The 19,343-nt window shown below is 42.0% G+C and overlaps 1 protein-coding gene across 6 annotated transcripts in view; it reads right to left on the bottom strand.

Annotated features, from left to right (window-relative positions):
* Positions 1–19,343, bottom strand: part of Adamtsl1 (ADAMTS like 1) — a 904,412-nt gene that overhangs the window by 116,844 nt on the left and 768,225 nt on the right. For all 6 annotated transcript variants that reach the window (XM_060365805.1, XM_060365807.1, XM_060365806.1 and 3 more), the window contains one exon: positions 5,215–5,425. In XM_060365805.1, coding sequence (XP_060221788.1) covers positions 5,215–5,425 — 211 coding nt within the window. The remainder of the gene's footprint in view (positions 1–5,214; positions 5,426–19,343) is intronic.

Genomic DNA, 19,343 nt, shown 5'->3' with positions numbered 1-19,343 from the left:
TTACGCTCCAGAGCAAGCTGCTTCATTTCTGTGTTACCCCTCAGCGTATTTCTCCTTTTCTCCTCATCCTCTTTAAAACACCATGTTTAGAATTGAATTGAATGAAGTCATGCAGATGTATTTGTATACAATGCCACAGGTGGTACCTGTGTGGAGGATGGTAAAACGTAGGTTATCAATCAAAAGGACTGCTGCTGCTGGAGAGTAGGTGCTCAGCAGCCTGCTTTTGAGCAGACTGTGGTTGGCTGAACAATGACCAGGAAGGCTTCCATGTCTTGATCTGGCAAATGGGACTGGCAAATACATTTCTTAGAATAGCCAAAGGGACTTTGCTAATGTAGTAACAGTCCCATATAAGCAAGTGTGCTGATACAGGCACCATGGTCCTCATAAGAGGGATGCAGGTGGGTCAGAGTCTGGCCAGTTATAAAAACAATGTCTGGAGAGATTCATTCTGATGAGGGAAGAAGGAAACAGGAGAAAGTAGGAGATGGTCATGATCAAAGTTGAGGTGGGAGTACACACCAGGCACCCTAAGGTCATGGTGCTGTAACTCTCTAGTGTGAGCTTATCTCTTGGGCATTTTATAATACTTGTTTACAAACAATACCAAAGATGAAGACGAGAAAACATTTAGTAAGTTAGAAAAGATACAGTAGAGCAATGCATAGAAATAATTAAAATAATAATAATAATTATAATAAATAGCAAAACCTCTAAATATACAATTTTCAAGCTAGACTGATAAATAAAATAAATATCAGATGAGTTTTTCTGAGGCCAAAGATTAAAATACAAGATTAAAATATAAGTGGTGCACACTAAAAGATGGGTGTCTGACAACCAAATCAGATTTGTACTTTTGAATAAAACAAAAGTTTAACAGATACCTAGAATTCCTATTTGGTCTCTTCCAGACGAGCAGAATGTATAAGCATCACCTATTAGCCAATTTTAGGCAACTGCTCTACAAAGGACAAAGGATGTTGTGTTTCCATCTAGCAGATGGCAACTCATACAATACTTTAACTTTTCCAGGAAAAGAAACACACAGATAACGTTGGTGGCGACCCTGAGGTCAAGCAGAAAAGGAGGAAGAGTTTTCCCACTCAAATGGGCTGCCCATCAGGTTGTCTCTCGGCTTTAAAGGAAGGACTTGAAACTCCTATCTGTTGTTCTTTCATAAAAAAAAAAAAAAAAAAAAAAAAAAGGGCTCCAGGCTGGGTGCTGAAAGGAGCCCATTGGCAGACTACAACTAACCTATAAGGATCATGATGACATGCCAGGCTTTCTTGTCCCAGCCAAAAGTTCTGAGCAATCATAGGGCTAATGAGGCAAGGGGGTTTCAGGAGCTGGTATCTTAACTCATGGCATCCTGAGACCACAGCTAAGGGATACCTGAACTTCCTTGTAACTTACTCTACCTACAATGAAAACAATGACTTTCTTTTGTTTAAGAAGTGGTCAGTAAGGATTGAGCATCTTACCCTGGTCCTCCTTCTTGTTTACCTTCTTTAGGTGTACAGATTTTAGTATGTTTAACCTATCTTATAGGTCTAATATACACTTATAAATGAGTACATACTGTATGTGTTCTTTCTGCTTCTGGGAGACCTCACTCAGCTGGGTTTAGCTATTAGTATATGTACAAAATACTGTGGTTTTTATTTCATGTTTTTAGATTATAATATAATTACCTTCTGCCTTTTCCTTCCTTCCTCCAAGCACTCTCATGTAAACCTTCCTGCTCTCCTTCAAACTCATGGCTTCTTTTTTTCATTAACTGTTATTGTATACATATATGTGTGTATGTTTGTATACTTTTAAATTCCTAAATACATGGGTTCTGTACATAAAGATAAAAAAAGAAGTGGTCAGTAGGAGGTCCTCCCCTATCAGTGATCTGGGAAAGGGACATGGGAGGAAATGAGGGAGGGAGGGAGGGATTGAGAGGGAAGATGGTGGGGGTTATAGCTGGGCTACAAAGTGAATAAATTATAATAAATAAAAAATTATATCAAAAAAAGAAGTGGTCAGTAATAGTGCATTGGATCCAAGAGCTCACCTAAAGAAGATTCTAGGAAGCAATAGAAGAAAAATATTTCTGCTAAGCTTAATGAGATTTTAAAAGTGACCGACTATCAAATGATTAATAGACATGCTCTAGAGGGTGTATTCACTGGTGGCTTTCAAATTCTTTCTTATTGTTTTAAAATACTTTTGCTAATTATTTTGTTTGGTATACAAGGATATGCTTAAGTGAAATCACTAACCAATTGGATGAACTTTAAAGAGGTGTCTAATATTAGTTTCTTGGTTTGAAAAATAGGTCTAAACCTGTTTCATCCCTAAAGGTTTTGCTTGTGGAAAGAATAGAATAGGCCTTCAAAATAAATTCCTGTCTTCTTAGGTCAAGGCGGATGGGATCTGCTGTGTCAGAATGTTTGCTGTGGGGATGAGGCTGGCAATGGCAGCTGTTGACGACGGAGCCATACCTGTGGGATATGCACTAAGAACTGGGAAACATACTGGGCCAAAATCATTTATCAGCAGCATGTGTGGCTACTGAGAGGAAGGCAGAGTTCCCCTGAAGGCCGCTCCAAAGGCAACTTTACGAGCCACAACTGCAACCGTGAGATACAGCCAGGATTTCATGGCCTATAGGGAGGCACTCCGCATATCTCTGTCATAGAATAAACCCTGTTCACACAGTGCTCCTCACATAATGACAGAACACAAGCTCCTAATACTCATGATCCAGAGACTTAGTAGTCGAACAGTGGAGACTGATGTGAGCAGACTCCTCACTGTTTCTCCTGGAATGAGTTAACAACACAGCTTAAAGCCAACAGTTTCCTCCTGTTTAAAGCAGCTCAGTGAAAATACTCCAGAAATCAGGAGGGCCAGGCTCTTGTGTAGGATGCATGATCTTGAGCAAGGTCACATCTAGACCATAGTTGTGTGTTCATAAGTCAAGGGTACTTTTTACAGAACCAGGGGCCTGTAGTCACAAAAACTGGGTGATGGTCACCCCTTAATTGAGTTGATGGACTCAACCATACTATACACAAGATTTTAAGGGAAATTCACGAAAATGTCTATTTTTAGTTGTTTTTTTAAAACTATCACTCAGAGGGCCTCTGAAGGACTCTACCCAACAGTGTATCAAAGCAGACGCTGAGACTCATAACCAAGCTTTGGGCAGAGTTCAGGGAATCTTATAAAAGAAGGGGGAGATAGTAAGACCTGGAGAGGACAGGAGGTCCACAGGGAGAGCAATAGAACCAAAAAAATTGGGCACAGGGGTCTTTTTGTGAGACTGATGCTCCAATGAAGGACCATTCATGGATATAACCTAGAACCCCTGTTCAGATGTAGCCCATGGCAGCTCAGTATTAATAAGGGGAACAGGGACTGTCTCTGACATGAACTCAGTGGCTGGCTCTTTGATCACCTCCCCTTGAGGGGGGAGCAGCCTTGCCAGGCCACAGAGGAGGACAATACAGCTAATCCTGAGGAGACCTGATAAGCTAGGGTCAGATGGAAGGTGAGAAGGCCCTCCCCTATTAGTGGACTTGGAAAGGGGAATGGGAGGAGATGACGGAGGGAGGGTGGGACTGGGAAGGATACAAAATGAATAAACTGTAATTAATATAAGTAATAAGAATAAAAACCCTACCACACAGTATCTGGAAGGGACTGATTCTAGGACGTGTCTCAAGATGATGCTGAGACCCCATATCCATTGATGCTCCAGTGTGAATATAATATGATACAGTATTTCTATAACCTACACACCCCTCCTGTATATCTGATATTATCTCTACATTACTTATAATACCAAATAAAACACAATACCACATATTTATTAGGAAATTTAAAAAGAGTCTATACATGATCAATAAGCATACAAACACCACAGGCCTAAAAAAGAACACATAGTCGAAACTGGCTAAGTTGGAAAGCACGAAAACCACAGATACCAAGTGCTGACCCTGTAATATTTTGCTCACTCATTACTGTTTGATGTTTACTAAATCACCATTCTGTGATAGCCAGGAAGAAGGAAAGAAGAAACAGAAGACTTTTGGCTGCTTGGGCTCAAACAGAGATATACATCCTTTCCAAATTTCAGGCTTACTTTTGTGAACATTGTTGTCACTTTAAAGATATGTCTGATGTCCTAATGAGTAATGAACTACAAAATAAAGTTTCCTCCAAACGAACAATTTAAAACTTTTGTGTTCTTTAGAGGCATGCCAAAAGGCCATTTAATTTTGAAGAATGATAATTTTAATAATATATTACAAAGTGTAGTTTATTTTATTAATGGTTTGGTGTGTGTGTGTATGTGTATGTGTCTGTGTGTTTAGGATCCAGAAACTTTATAAAATGGCTGATAGTAAACAATTTAGGTTTTGTGAGTCATATTGTCTTTGTCACAATTGTACAATTCTGTCCTTGGAGAACAAAGTCAGCGACAGACAATATGAAAAAAAAAAAAAGCAAAAACATAGGAGGCTGTGTCCCAATAAAACTTTATTTACAAAAAAGGAGAGAGGCTAGATTTAGCTCACAGGTTGCAGTTTGTTATCTCTTGCTTTAAAACTATGGTTCTCAGACTTTCAGAATTCATAAGATCAGAGAAAATTTAAAAATCGGAAATTGGCTCGGAATTTCTGACTTAGATTAACTAAGTAAGAACGTCCTTACAGTACATAGAAGGAAATTACACTGGGAGGGGGACGTATTCCCAGGCCATGAGGAAGTTGAGGAGGAAAAACGAGGGATACATATGATCATATGTGATTGTATACATGTATGACAACCTCAAAATAAAGAAAAACGGTAAAAACCAACTATTAGAATTTGAAATAGCAGAAACTAGAAAAGGCATGAACCCTGAACAATTTTATCTTCATGGCAAACCTACAATAGTGCCTTTAATTGAAAATGTTTTCTTGCTTGGTGGCAGTTCATGAGGAATATATTCAGGTCAGCAGATGGACAGCATCTGTGTACTGCTTTTGGAGAACACTGGGCTGTGTCATGTAGAAAGAACATAACATTTACAATGAAAAGGTTGGAGAATAACTAAGAAGAGAGAGACAGCAGAACTTGGGTGTTCATTTAAGCTATTCTGAGAAAGTATCATTTTGTCTTGGATCATTGCTACCAACAAAAACTACATTTGGCAGTAACCTCAGGACTTACCAGTTGCCACTGTGCAGGGTACCAGGCTGGCGGGCAATTGAAGCGGTTGCACGCTTGTACTGTGCTGGGTTTAGGGTGGTGACACAGCTCATCAGCCAGGACAACCACCTCATTCATCTCTCTGGAGAGGAGATGGGAGCAGACAACGTCTCTGGTTTGCAGGCCAACCCCACAGGTGAGGCTGCATGGGCTCCACTTGCCAATTTCCCACCTGAGAAGAAATAGGACAGAAAAGAGACTAATTGAGTTCCTGTGTAAACACTTCACAGGCAATCAAAACCTCTTACTGGGGATTGGGAAGGTTCTCCAAGACTACTGGTTAGGGATTGGGGTCCTAAGCTTCAAACCCAAACATCTCCTTCATGCTTAGAGTTCATCCAGAATAAAGGTAAGAGGTTGATAGAACAGCCAATGTTTATTTACAAAACCACTAATAAAGATTGTAATCTTGTCTATTTTGTTGGAACGTGCAAACCTCATCATAACAGGTGAGGGGGTGTATCAGATGAGGGGTAAGTTGTATAATACAGGATTTAGGGCTCATATTTTCAGCAGTGGCTAGAAAGGCTAGAAGAAGCTTCTCTGCTTATTTCTCTAGCCCCCATTATATGTGATATGGAAACATTTGCGCTTCTTATTCTTTGGCTTCAAAGTGAAAGGTCATTGGCTCCAACTTCCTTTAAACTTCCATCATAGCATAGAAATGTCTCTGTCTTCTGTATAAATATCATCGCTGCCTGGAGCTGGATAATGTAACCCAAGCAGAGGCTGCAAAACAGATCAGTCTTTCTGAAGGGAAGTGAAAGGAGTGAGCGGCTCATTATCTGGACGTAGAAGTCAAATACACAGATGAGCTGAGTGCCTGAATGGGCAGTTCCAATTGGCCGTGCCTTGAAAAGTACATTTATGGTGAGCTAAGGGCCTATAAAAACAACCCCACTGCATTTCCCTGTCGTTCGGTCCTCTTAAACTGGGCAATAAGGACAAAGGTCAGTTGCCTGCGCTCTGACTCAGAAGAGCTCTCTAATGGTCAGTTTTAGGTTTTCTGTTCCCAAATTGAGACACAAGATTGCATAATTGGTTGTCAGCCCTGGAAAGCACAGTGGGGCATCCTTCAGTAGCTCGACCTTAGGCTGTCTAGGTTTTTCAGTGGGCCCAGAAAATGGGAAGGTTTCTTTAGCTTTGATGATTTTCATCAGACTTGTGACACTGGGTAGAAGTTCCCATCTTTTCTTGTTACTCTAGCCTCCCACCCCTACCCCGCCCCCACCCCATCTATAATGAGCAGTAAATATAACCAACTCCTTTGTTATTTCCATTTACTCCTCATGGCCCTCTACTACCATCTTTGTGAAAACTGAACCTAGGTTCTGGAATATGTTTTGCTCTTTCTTCCTGTTTCAAAATACCCTTTATTTCTATTACATATCCATTTATATCTGCTACAGGAACGGGTCATCATTTTTTCTCATCTGGATTACAGTTTCCTGCCTTTCAAGTTACAGTGTCTATTGTCTCAGTTAGAGCCTGTGTTGGAGTGTGGTTTATTCCACTCACAGAATCCAAAGCAGCTTCATCTAGGTGGTTCATGAGAGAGCTAATAAAGTCCTGATAAACTGGCAGAAGGAAAGAGTTTACCATTAGAGAGGGCATGTAAGCCTATCTTACTAAGTTACCTACGGAAAGATAGGTTTCATTGATTTTGCTCATTTTATAGTTGAAGGGATTTGAGAAGTGAAGTGCCTTAAGTACCCAAGTACCTATAATTAAGTAGTGAATCCAGGGCTGAAACCTACATGGCTATATCTGACACCTAAGCCTTTGTATTTCCTAGTGTGTGTAATGTTGTCTCCAGGAAATATCTAAAAAATCTGCCATAACCATTCACAAAAATTTCAATGGATAGAAGAGGCTGGTGGACCACAGTTCTTATGGATTCCTGTGTAAATGTCTATATTTATGGACCTCAAGTACAGTTAAGTCTAAGCTTTAAAACACATGGGTTTGAGATAAATGTGTACGGCCTTTATCACCCTTTCCTTCCAAGTTGGATTCTCCAGTGAGTTTGAGGCTTCCTTCCCCTCAGTAGAATGAGACAGAAGTGATACATGTGACTTTAGGGGCACGATCAGGAAGGGTGTGGGCTTTACTTTCGCTCTGATATCTTACTTGTGCTGAGGAAGGAAGCCACCATGTCATGAGCTCAATCTGGAGGAAGAATCCTGCAGCTGAAGAACCACAGCATTCTGACACCACCCACTTGACACGATTCTGTGGGAAGCACCTTATAAGCACATGACCCAGTCCCAGGCCAGCTCCAGATGACCTCAGCCTCAGGCAGAAGCCAGGCCAGACCCACCTTTGCAGGATGCTTCCAAATTCCTTTCTCAAGTAGGCAACCAGAGCTGACAAATATTGACAAATATTTAGTCTTGTAAGCTTCTTGGTCACGGGTGCATTTGTTAAGCAGCAAAAGATAATTATATACAAATATCCATCTTTCCCCAATGTAACCTATTCATAGGGACAGACAGACAGACAGACAGACAGACACACACACACACACACACACACACACACAAGAACTTTCATAGAAGCACCATGCACAATAGTGCAGAGTGAGAAACACTTAAATATTGATCCACAGGTAAATAAATAAAAATGTAGGATACAGTCATAAAACAGTGACAATGAATTGTTACAATGAATTGTTGAGTCTCACAAACATGGAAGTGAGTGACTGAGGCCACAAGCACAAAGCTTCATACTGCTGCTTTACAAGTCAGGAAGGTAGTTAGCATTGGTGGGTAGAACCAGAAGGGGAATATGTGGGTCTTCTAGATGGGGGAGCAATCTCAGAGCTGGGTGTGGCTACTTCTGAAAAGGGTCACTGGATCGGGGTACACACTTGGGATTTGCGCACACTTTCCTGTGTGCGTTCAGAAAAGGTGTTTCCCTCATCTCATCTTCAAGTGAAGTGCTCGAGCATGGATGTAAAGCAGAATTCACTCTCCACATGACTCATAAAGAAGCTGCCTCTGTAGTCGATGCTGTCCCAAGGGTAAAGCTTGTCAGGGTTAGGCTTTGTACCCTCATCCCCTGCCCTTGCTTCATTCCTGGCAAAATCTCAGTAACTAGGTCCTTGAAGCAGAGGCATTTTGGCAGCTACAAGGCCAGTTGAATACCATCAGAGAAACTCAGCCCTAATAAAGCAAGTCATACATCCTCCAGGAAGGGGTCAGCAGCAGCCGTCTGTGTAGTAAGCACTTGGCTGATTCTGGGTCAAGAATAATTTAATCAACTTTGGCCAAAGGATGGGAGGAAGGAGACATTCTCCTCAGCTCCTGTACTATAAAGAGACTGCAACTGTGGGCTGCAGATCTGGCAGGTTGCTGATAACATCTGACCCTTATGCCTTTGGTCACTTCTAAGAGAGGTGCTGTTCCAGTGGAAGTCAGCTGGGGCAAGATTAGCCATGGCTGACCGTGTGAGGACACTGCTAGCTCTTCGTTGGGGTGCTGAGTCCAGCATGACATAAATGCAGTTTTGAAAAGGTCTGAGGTGTGCTCTGGATATATGGGCCTCCCCCTCTCTTCTTGGGTGAATTTGCGTATCTATTTCTCTCCATTTACAATGTCACTTCTTCCACTGAGTAAAATTCTCCATCCATATGGTTTCTTAGTACTTTCTTCTCTGGAGGGTCAACCTACTTACAATATCACTACCTCAACTCAGCTGCTGTCTTGAATAGTGCGTGTGGCTGTGTCTAATTTGTTTTGCCAGTTGTTCTACATGGGAGTGCATCTAAAAGATATATTAGAATTATAGCCCACAGGATCACAGAGTATGATGTTACATGGAAAAGGCTCGTTGCAGACGTAATTACTTCAGATGGTTCACACTAGATGCATTAGTAACTTCTCTCATTGCCATTACTAAATACCTGAGAGGAACAAATTAAGCAAGGAGAGGTTTGTTTTGGCTCACTGTTTCATTTTGGCTTTTGGTGGGAAAGACATGCTGGAGTTCAGGACACTGTGAGCTTGCAGCTGGGGATGCCTTTCAGTCTCAGCTACAGACCAGAGGCAGACAGCTGAGACCAGAAGCGAGACTGTAATCTTCAAGGCATACCTCTAGTTGCCTTATGTTTGGAAGTTCTATAACCTTCTAAAATAACACCACTCACTGGGAACCACCTGAGCTTGCAGGGAGCACATCACAGTAAAACTTGGTGTATAGAAGTTTCCTTCCAGGTTACAGCCTTTCTGGGAAGGATGTGTCTTTAAGACATGGGCTGTCAAAGGCAAGGGGCAGAGGGTGAATGCAGCCGGTAGGGAGCAGCAGGAAATGTTAAGACAGTATGTTTACAGTGAGGGAAGTTGCTTAGGACAAGAAGTAAACAATTCAAAACAGCTTCAGGAAGGAAGTCCCTGAAGCTGACTAGATTCACTATGCCCCTCCCTCCCCAAGGATACATAAGCAGTAAGAACTGCCAAGCCATGTTGCAAAGAAGACTCTCAGACAAATCCCAATGGCAAGAAGCAGCAGAAACCAGCTGAACTGCATGGAAGAAAAAGAGAGCCGCTGAGCGGTGTGGCAGAGGCTCAGACTACATGAAAAGGCTACTCTCCAACTTGTTGAGCTGTCTGCTCTCTGTGCTGTGGGCTCCAGGTTTCTAGCTTTTGCCTGATGTCACCCATGCTGGGGTGGACATTGGTGATACAGCTGTCTCAGTCATGTCTGCTCCCATAAATAACCTCACATTCATATTCCTGTAAGTAACTCAAATAAAACTCATTGATTCACTAAATTGGACTTTAATGGTATCTGTGCTTCTGTTGTCAGCTTCCTATTTGTGTGAGTAGATGTTTGTTCACATATGCCAGGAACAATGTCTCACACAAAAACCATTGCACAAGAGCAGGGTGCACATATATCTAACATCATTGCATTTTTATAAGAAAGAGGGAGACACATGGAGAGGATTCCAGAGGTAGAGAAAGGAATGACGAAGCTGCAAGCAAACAGTGCCATGGCAAACAGTGCCAAGGTTAGCTGGCAAACCCTGGAAGCTAGACATGTGAAGCCTGGCACCTTCATTTATACTTGAGTTTAGCTTCCAAACTGAGGCAATGCATTCCTGCTGCTTTAAGTCTCTTACGTTGTCATTCTCGGGTACCACAGTTCTAGGAAACCAAATCCCTGTAACCTTTGCACCTAGCATGGTGCCTAGAACGAAGCAGGTGCCCAGGAAGTATGTGGTGACTCTCACTGAGGTGAGTGGCCAGTGGTCTGCATGCGCCTCTGGATCTCCACTTGCAGTGGTGCCCTTCCTAGGGCCCACTTCTACTGTCAGCTGCAAAGCTGATGCCCCACAGGCTTCTTCAGTGTGGGCAAAACCGGTCCTAAATTGATGTCCTTTTGATAGACTGAATCCTATTTCATGTAAATATTTATATGTTTTATTGTAGTGCTTTGGCCTACTGGAGTTGGGGGGGTGTGGTAACACTCTCTTCCTCCTGCAAAATATTGGAAGTACTAATGGACCGTATGTTTTGGCCATTCTAATACAAAAAAAATTCTCAATTCTGAAGTGCCCCTGCAGCACTGATTTTGGCTGGAGAACCTTGGCCTTGTATAAGGAGGGCAGTAGGGCTGGTAGCTCTGCTTTCTTTCAGCTTCTAGGCTTTAGGTGTTTAGCTCATGGTTGGGCCCTTGGCCAACATTCAGTAAGATTTCGTTTTCTCCAGAATTCTTTTTCTGTACTTCCTTCCATTGAGCCCTTTGTGCTCTACTTTACTATGCCTTATGTCAAAATCTGCTTGTACGAAAGGCTCTCATGACCTGAAATACTGTAGTGGAATTCTCCACACTTGCCCATCTTCAGAGTTAATTGACTCCTGACTAAAGACAGACAGAGGGCGGAGGGGCTGCCTTCCATCTCAGTCACTGGAGTTGTCTTCTTTCCCTTTGCCAGCCTGAGTGTGCTTGGGGTGACCACGTTACGCAGTAGACTTGGCTTCCAGATTTCCTCAGGTAGCACTGGAGCTCTGTTCAAAGTCCAGCCTAATGAATAGTCCCGTCACCCTACTGAGGTCCGGTCAGCTCTTGGTTTGGGGATGGGCAAAACTTTTAGCCATGAACCACAAGCCGTAGCATGACGGCAGTCCCGCTGGAATCTCATGTGATCAGCAAGCAATAGGAGCAGTCACTGACAATTGCATAGCCCTATCAGAAGCCACAGCCTGGGCAAATGCTTTAAATGCACCAGTCCTTTGATCACCCTCACAGCCCTACGGGACAGGAATGGTTATTGCCTGTATTACAGCAGGAATTCAGGCCTGGAGAAGTTGAGTGAAGGGTCCCACATACATATGTCAATGTCAACCTGTATCACAACCAAGGCACTATGGCTTGGACTCAGGCCATAAAATACGGAGCTGCTCTCTGTCACAGGGTAGCACAATAGAGTTTCAGTTCTAGCTCTGCGTCATCCAGGCTTCATTCACTGAGGTCCCAGCAGAACCCAAGGGGTGAGCTGATACATGTGCTTACATAGATGATCCTATGGAGAAGATACTTGAAGTCTCCTGGTTTTACAGAGTGAGCTAACCAAGACTCTGAGGCATTAAGCAATCTGTCCCAAGTTACACAGCTGGTAAAAAAGAGAGCAAGGATTCAAATCCAGGCAGCCTGGCTCCTGTATATCTCATTATTCAACCACATCATCTCTGGAGGCAGGATAATGAACTCAGAAGAACAAAGCATCTTTGAATGGCTAAATCCAGGATCCCTTGTGCTCAGAGTTTAAGAAAATGACAAATGGCAGAGCGATAGCTCTATTTCTTACTAATACCGATAAACATGCTGACCCACTCAGGTCTTGCACACACTTGCAGTTGGCATTCCAGTGAAGCGGATATTGACATCCAAGTGGGCAAAGGTAGAGTGTAGTCTCCTGAGGAGACTCACTTGGCTTTTGAAATATGGCCTTTGGAGCTAAGTGGGCTACTGAGGCCCATGGTGGCTGACACTTATTAGCAGTTTCTTACAAAAATGCATCTTTGGCCTCATTATGAGAGTTGCTAAATCTTCTTTCCTACTCTTCCTGGGAAGGCACTGACCTTTACCTCCTAGCAACTCAGAGTACAAAGGCACAGAGTCTCCCTGCTTTGACCCATTACATTATAAGAAGCCTCTCCTATCTTAACCTTTATGGAAAAGTAGACTTAAAGATTTATCCAATAATTTTAAATGTAGTTCTTGTGTGAAGGAAAACCACTTAAACTTAGGCTTTTGTTACAAGCAGTCTTCAAAATTCTACATAACCATCCAACATCACATCTCTGTCTACCATTTTTATCATGATATTTAAAAAAATAAAGTTCCTCAAAAATCTTTGTATTCTTTTGACTACATCTGAGATCAAGAGGTAGACAGTGAATGGGATACTGTGAAGTGTGATGTTCTAATATAGAAAAGATTAAGGTAGGGTAGTCAGGTAATGTCTAGGACCCTTCTCCTCCTCAGTTTCTTGGAAGACTATTAGTCACTCCAAATTTATCTTCACATCTCCCAGTACCCAATCTACCCATTGCCCCAGTCTCCACAATGTCAGTTTCAACGCAAATCCAGTCAACTCTGACTTCTCAAAATTTCCTTTGGGAAGACACATCCTACAGAAAGGGAGAAAAAATGTTTACTATCTATCAAGGGATTAGTATTCAAAAGACAAAAAGAACTAAAAAATGTTAAAGCTCCAAAGAGCCATTAATCAAAGCAACAAATGGGTTAATCAATAGACAAAGAAGTAAAAATGGCCAAAAAAATTACACAAAAGTATTCAACATCTTTAGCCATAAAAGAAGTGAAAGTCAACACTGTTGGTTCAGACGGTCTGAAATTCATCTCTTGGACATAAACCCTGAGTAGATGTAGCCTAGGAGGAATATCTTCTGGTGCAAAGCAAGGCCACAAGGACAGGGAAGCGCTGAAGGAAGAATTCACGTAAAGGGGACAAAGATACTATTTGCTCCAGCTCTGCTAGCAATGAGATCTCAAGTAGCTAGGTAAACGATATATAACCAGTAGTGGGAAAAATTGTACATTCTTGAAGTGAACCTGGAGGATTTTGTTTCTATCTAGTGTTACCCTCCTTTCCGTGTCCTTGTTATGGCCATAGTTGAATGAGAAAACAAAACAAAAGAAAACAATACTGAGATTCCATGTCACCCAAGTCAGAATGTCTATCTTCAAGAAAACAAGTAAAAGCAAACGCTGGTGAGAGAGAGTAGGAGATAGGGTGGTGGCAGTAGTTGGTGCCCTGCTGATGGCGATGCAAGTTAGTGCAGCCATGGAGTCTCTCCAAAACAAAAAATTATGATGCAGCTAGGTCATTCCTGGGCATGTGGGACCCAAAGGAATCGAAATCGCTGCATAACAGACATTTGCACGTACATATTTATTACAGCACTATTAACAAAAGCCAAACTGTGAAATCAGCCCAAGTGCCCAACAATAGATAGATGGGTAAAGAAAATGGAGAACTACTCAGCTTTAAAGAGAAAAAAATGATGTCATTTTCAGAAAAAAAAAAAAAAAAAGGAACTGGATATCATCATGTTATCAAAATAAGCCAGACTCAGGAAGACAGCTACGTTTTTCTCCTCTGTGAATGATCTAGACTTAAAAAAGAGTAAGACGTAAAAATAGAATGGTGATTGTTTGGGTAGAGAAAGGGAGCCAGTAGACAAAGGGACAGGAGAGAGGAATGTGTGTGTGTGGATGATATGATCAAAGTGCATGGCATACATGTTTGAAAACATAACAAAACATGTAAACAAGTACACAGTGAACATATTCTAATGAAAGTACTTGAAGAACAAAACAGGAATGTTTGAATGGATCTATTTGGGAGAATATAGGAGACAAGAGAGAAGAGAGAAGGGGTCAAGAGAGGGTTCAGGTGGTAGTAAACATGATACGAAGTGCACTGTAGATATGTATAAAAATAACATAATGGAAACCATTATTTGACTCCTTCTGGAGTCAGAGCGGAGCTGTCAGTGGGGCATGCAGCTGGTATGGCCAGAGCTTAGCTTTGGGAGAGAGTGGGGAGCATCACAGCTTGGAGTTGAGCATTCCCAGAGGCTCTTCCTACCTCACCCCCCCAACCCCCACGCCGTTCTCCCCCCCTTGTAAGGGATGCACTTTAGTGTTGGTGGGGAGTGGCTCATTGGCAAGCCATCCAGTTCCTCACTGGGCCGGGGAAGCAGGAAGTCAAACATTCAGGCGAGACTGAACAAACAAACACAAATAAAAGTAATGTGAGCCAGGCTTCTTACTGTCTGTGGGGGCTGTTACAAATACGTGAAGGAGCAAAACCAGAGTAGTCCTTGAAGAACAGAGTTGGATTAAAAAACAGTGTGAACTTATGGCAGTGAGTGTGTATGTGTGTGTGTGTGTGTGTGTGTGTGTGTGTGTGTGTGTGTGTGTTGTGTTCAAAAGTAGTGTGAATTTCCGGTAATGCACGTATGTGTGTGGATGTGCCTGTGCATGTACATTTACATGTGCAAGTGTGTATGTATGCCCCATAGAGCTTCCTGTCCCCACCTGTCCAATGCTCAGGTCATAAGCACAGGCTGGGACACCCGGCTTTTATGTGGGTGCTGAGGCTCCAGCTCTAGGCCCTCATGCTTGCCATGGCAGGTGCTTCATCAACTGAACCATCTCTCCAGTCCACAACTCATTGCCTTTAATAAACAGCCTTCCCCATGTGTGTTCAAGGAGCTCTCTCTAAACAGCAGCCCTCCCCACATCTTGCTCTTGGACTTACCATGATCCAGAAGGGTGAGGAATTTCTCTTCTTTATAAATAACCCAGTGTGGTGTTCTGTTATATCAGCACAAGTGGACTAAGACATTTCACATGAAATACTTGTTACTTGCTATTAATAAACACAACAAACTTTTTAAAAACCTGAAGCTTTGTTAAGAATGCAAGCTAGAAAAACAATCATTTTGGCTCCATGTCCCACACAGTTCAGGCCTTCAAGTCCTTGGCTAGCCTCTGAGGTGCTTTTACAAAGAAATTTGAAATGCTTTTCTGGGTTAAGCTCAGGTTGATAAGCCTCAGCTTTACACCAGCATCTACTGACAAACTGCAGTGACGTCCAGCCTCTCAGGTTGGCTTCCAACCCTCTCCTTTGGCCTGTTCTTTCTGATCTCTGTCCCTGATGGGCAGGGGTGGGCCTTCTTCAATGTGTCATTGTCTCTTCTCCACAGTGGGGTTCATTTCTGTCTTTGGTTTCAAGTCCATTACACCATTGTTATTTTCTTGGACTCCTTTCCAGGGCCTCCAAGGCCCTTTTGCATCCCAGCATCTTTGGGAACTAGAATAGTGCCTGATGTTCAGGGAGGCCCGTGTCACCTTGGCCTTGGGCTCTGGCACCAGATTATTCACAGATGACTTGTGTTCTGCTACTCGTTATAAAATCTTGGGAAAGTTATTTAGCAATTTTCCACATTTAAAATAGGAATAACAGAAATTATGATTTCACAAGATTGTTATGAGGTTTAAGTGAGAACTTCTGGGTAAGGAGCTCAGGACTGGGCCTGGGACATAAACAAGAGATAGCAGAAAATGTTCCTGTTGTGGACTTAGTAAATACCAGCTAATGTGTGAGCACAGTGGTGAGGACGAGGGAAATAGTGTAGAAGAATTTTTGGGACATGTGAGAGAAGGGAGTCATGATTTTGGGGATGGACACTGAGGGATAGGGCATTGGTGACATGTCTGTCTTAACTCCCTTAGCGCTGGGTGCCTTGCAGTGTGACAATACATACATGGGAATAGTGCTTACCCAGGATACAGAGCAAAATTGACGGGTACCAAGAACACTCTGGCTACTAAGACTGTGGAATTTCAGAAAAATTTCAAGCTCATCACACCAGGAGTAAGCAAACAGGTATTAACATCTCTGTGTGTGTGTATGTGTGTGTGTGTGTGTGTGTACGTGTATGCAGGCCAGAGGATAATCACAGGTGTCATTCTTAAGGAACTATTCACCTTTTTTTTTTTTTTTTTGAGGGAGTAGGGTCTTTTACTGGCCTGGAACTTACCAAGTAGGGTTGGCAAGTTAGGCTAGCTGGACAGCAAGCCTCAGGGACCTGCCTGTCTCTGTCTCTGCTGTACTGGGAGGAGAAGTGTGTAGCACCAGGCCAGCCTTATTTTCCATGGGTTCTGAGGCTTGTAGATAGGCCCTCATGCTTAAAAAAAAAAAAACAACAAATAATAGTCCTCATTATCAATACTTAATAAATCACAAAATAAAGGCATCACTGTTTATTTTAAAAAAACAAGGACTTTGCCAACTGAGATCTCTCTTCAGTCTAGCCTCTTCATTTTTGTAATAAGCAAACTGACAATCAGAGAAATAAGCAGTTTCTTCAGAATTAGGAGTCGAGCTCAGGCTACCCTTTCCATTCTGCTCTGTCCTGAAGAACCAGAGGAGTGAATCATTGAGGGTTACGGAAAGATAGACAAAGAGACGTCATTACACATAGCAACAGCAAATAGATGTGCTACCCATCACCCATAATCGGTGCACTTTAGAAAGCCCCTTAAGGGGGCCTAGAAGAAACACAAAAGAGATCAAAGAGGATGGCAGCATAAAAACATGCTGGAAGGCCAAAACTTAACCGAAAGCATATATGATAAACAGCACCAGGAAAATCAGGGCTTGCTATAAAACTGTAATTGCTACAGCTCAGGAAACAGGAGATAGACCCATGCTTCTCTTGGACGCTGGTCAGCTTGGCATGAAGTTTTGGCTCCATAAAAATAGTTGTAGCCAAGATTACCAAACACCTGAGGTGGCAAAGCGCTGGCTTCTACACGAGAACTATGTGGCCAGCATGAGTGCTCCCACCATGCCAATTGCCTCGCCGTCTTAACCATTTCTCAGCATTGCAAAGAATACTGAGAGCTTTGTTTGGTATTCTTAATAAATTATTTATTTTAATTTTAATTTTATGTGTACGTGTGTCTGAGCATATGTGCTTATACCACGTGCGTACGAAAGCCTGTGGAAGTCAGCGTGGAGGTCAGATTCCCTGGGACTGTGGTTATTAACAGACAATTGGGACCCGCTATGCAGGTGCTGGGGACAGAACTGATTCTTCCATAAGAGCATAAATGCCCTTAAACACTGAACCATCTCTCCAGCCATTATGACTGGTATTTTCAAGGTACTGAATAGCTCTTGAGATCAAGTCATGCTTGTAGTACATCTATTTGCCATTTCGTGGGTAGTATGCTATTAACCTCTAATGTACCTCTTTCATGGTCAAAAGGCAGATAGCTCCAAGACTAGTGACATCTGTGCAAAATATCAGTGTCTTTTCTCATCTCCACACTCCTCTGTAACAATACCCACCATCTCCAACATCTACACGCTGGCTCATCTACACACAGTTTGATTTAATTAGAACATCTAAGCTCTGGTTCCCATTGTCTGATCATACTGTTTTGTTGTAGGAGACCATGTGTTAAAATGATATAGATTTTTTTTTTAATTTCCCCACAAGAGAAACAAAATTGTCACGTGCAGCCAACAGATGAACTTGGAGGGTATTAGATTAGGTAAAATAATTTAGGTACAGAGAAATAATGCATATCCTCACATACATGCAGAAGCAAAATAAATTGCTTTCATGAAAAGAGAACACAGCAAAGAGATTGCCAGAGGTGAGGAGGGTATGGGAAAAGAGAGACACAGAGAGGGGGATAACTAGTGGTCAGAATGTGCCGTGAATGGTAGGACCAACTTCTGTTGCTGTGCAGTACAGCAGATCACCACAGCCCATAGCACTTAACTGAATATCAGAATACCTAGTAAAGATGATTTCTTAATGTTCTCAACATGAGGAAATGGTAACTGAAGTGATGTATCATGTCAGTTACTCGATATGATCTTCCTGATCAGGCACAAATGTGCCTATGAATAGAAACGTTCACCGAGCCTGACAAATATGTGCAATTAGTAAATGGCAATTAGACATAAAAGGGAGAATTCCTGCTGCCTGCTGTAACTCAGATTTGAGTTTCCCTAGAGCTTAGCAGTGTAGACATAAACTCACTTTGATTCTCAGGTATTTGATATTTTACTTGGCTTGTCTATATTTCAAGGTGGAAATTTTTTATTCCAGGTTTCCAGAGTTGCTTTTCTGTGGTCAAAGTCACAGAATAGATTTCTGGGGTTGTCAATGTAGAGCTATTTGTTGTTTTGCCCAAACATACATTTTATTCCTGCTTTTCTTTTTCTTAATTTTTGCTAATTTGACTAGTGTCTGTACACTAAACTCCCATAGTGAAACCTCTTCTAGACTGATCTCCTTCAAATAAGTGAACTTCTCCTGGGTCCAGTTACTTCCCAACATGCTTCTTTGGCTCCTTTGATTTTTCACCTTTGAAAATTTATTTCCAACATTCCCTGCCTAAAAGCACTTTCTTTCTTTCTTTCTTTCTTTCTTTCTTTCTTTCTTTCTTTCTTTCTTTCTTTCTTTCTCTCTCTCTTTCCTTCCTTCCTTCCTTCCTTCCTTCCTTCCTTCCTTCCTTCCTTCCTTCCTTCCTTTCTTTCTTTCTTTCTTTCTTTCTTTCTCTTTCTTTCCTTTAATTTCTTTCAAGATTTATTTTATTTATTTATTATTTATACAGTATTCTGTCTGTATACCAGAAGAGGGCACCAGATCTCGTTATAAATGGTTGTGAGCCACCATGTAGTTGCTGGGAATTAAACTCAGGACCTTTGGAAGAATAGGTAGTACTCTTAAGCTCTGAGCCATCTCTCAGGCCCCTAAAAATAGTTTCTTGTTCCTACCTGAAGGTCTGATTCCAGCCCTTTCCTCATTGCACTCCTTGCAGCTCTGAGGCCAGTACCAGGGCTACCTTGTGATCCTATTTGTTCTTTTTTTCCTACTTATCATTCCAAGCAGAGTACAAGGCTTTTGTGATTTGGGATGTAGGGTTTTAGAGTTAAGGAAATGGTTTGAATCCATCTCATCAGGACAGATATCTCTATATACACAGTGTTTACAGATGATATTTCTCATGGAAACTCTACAAACCTA

This window comes from Meriones unguiculatus, chromosome 12 (genome assembly GCF_030254825.1).
Source record: "Meriones unguiculatus strain TT.TT164.6M chromosome 12, Bangor_MerUng_6.1, whole genome shotgun sequence".
Lineage (NCBI taxonomy): Eukaryota > Metazoa > Chordata > Mammalia > Rodentia > Muridae > Meriones > Meriones unguiculatus.
The sequence above is the reverse complement of the archived record's forward strand: the minus strand, read 5'-3'. Positions and strand labels throughout refer to the sequence as shown.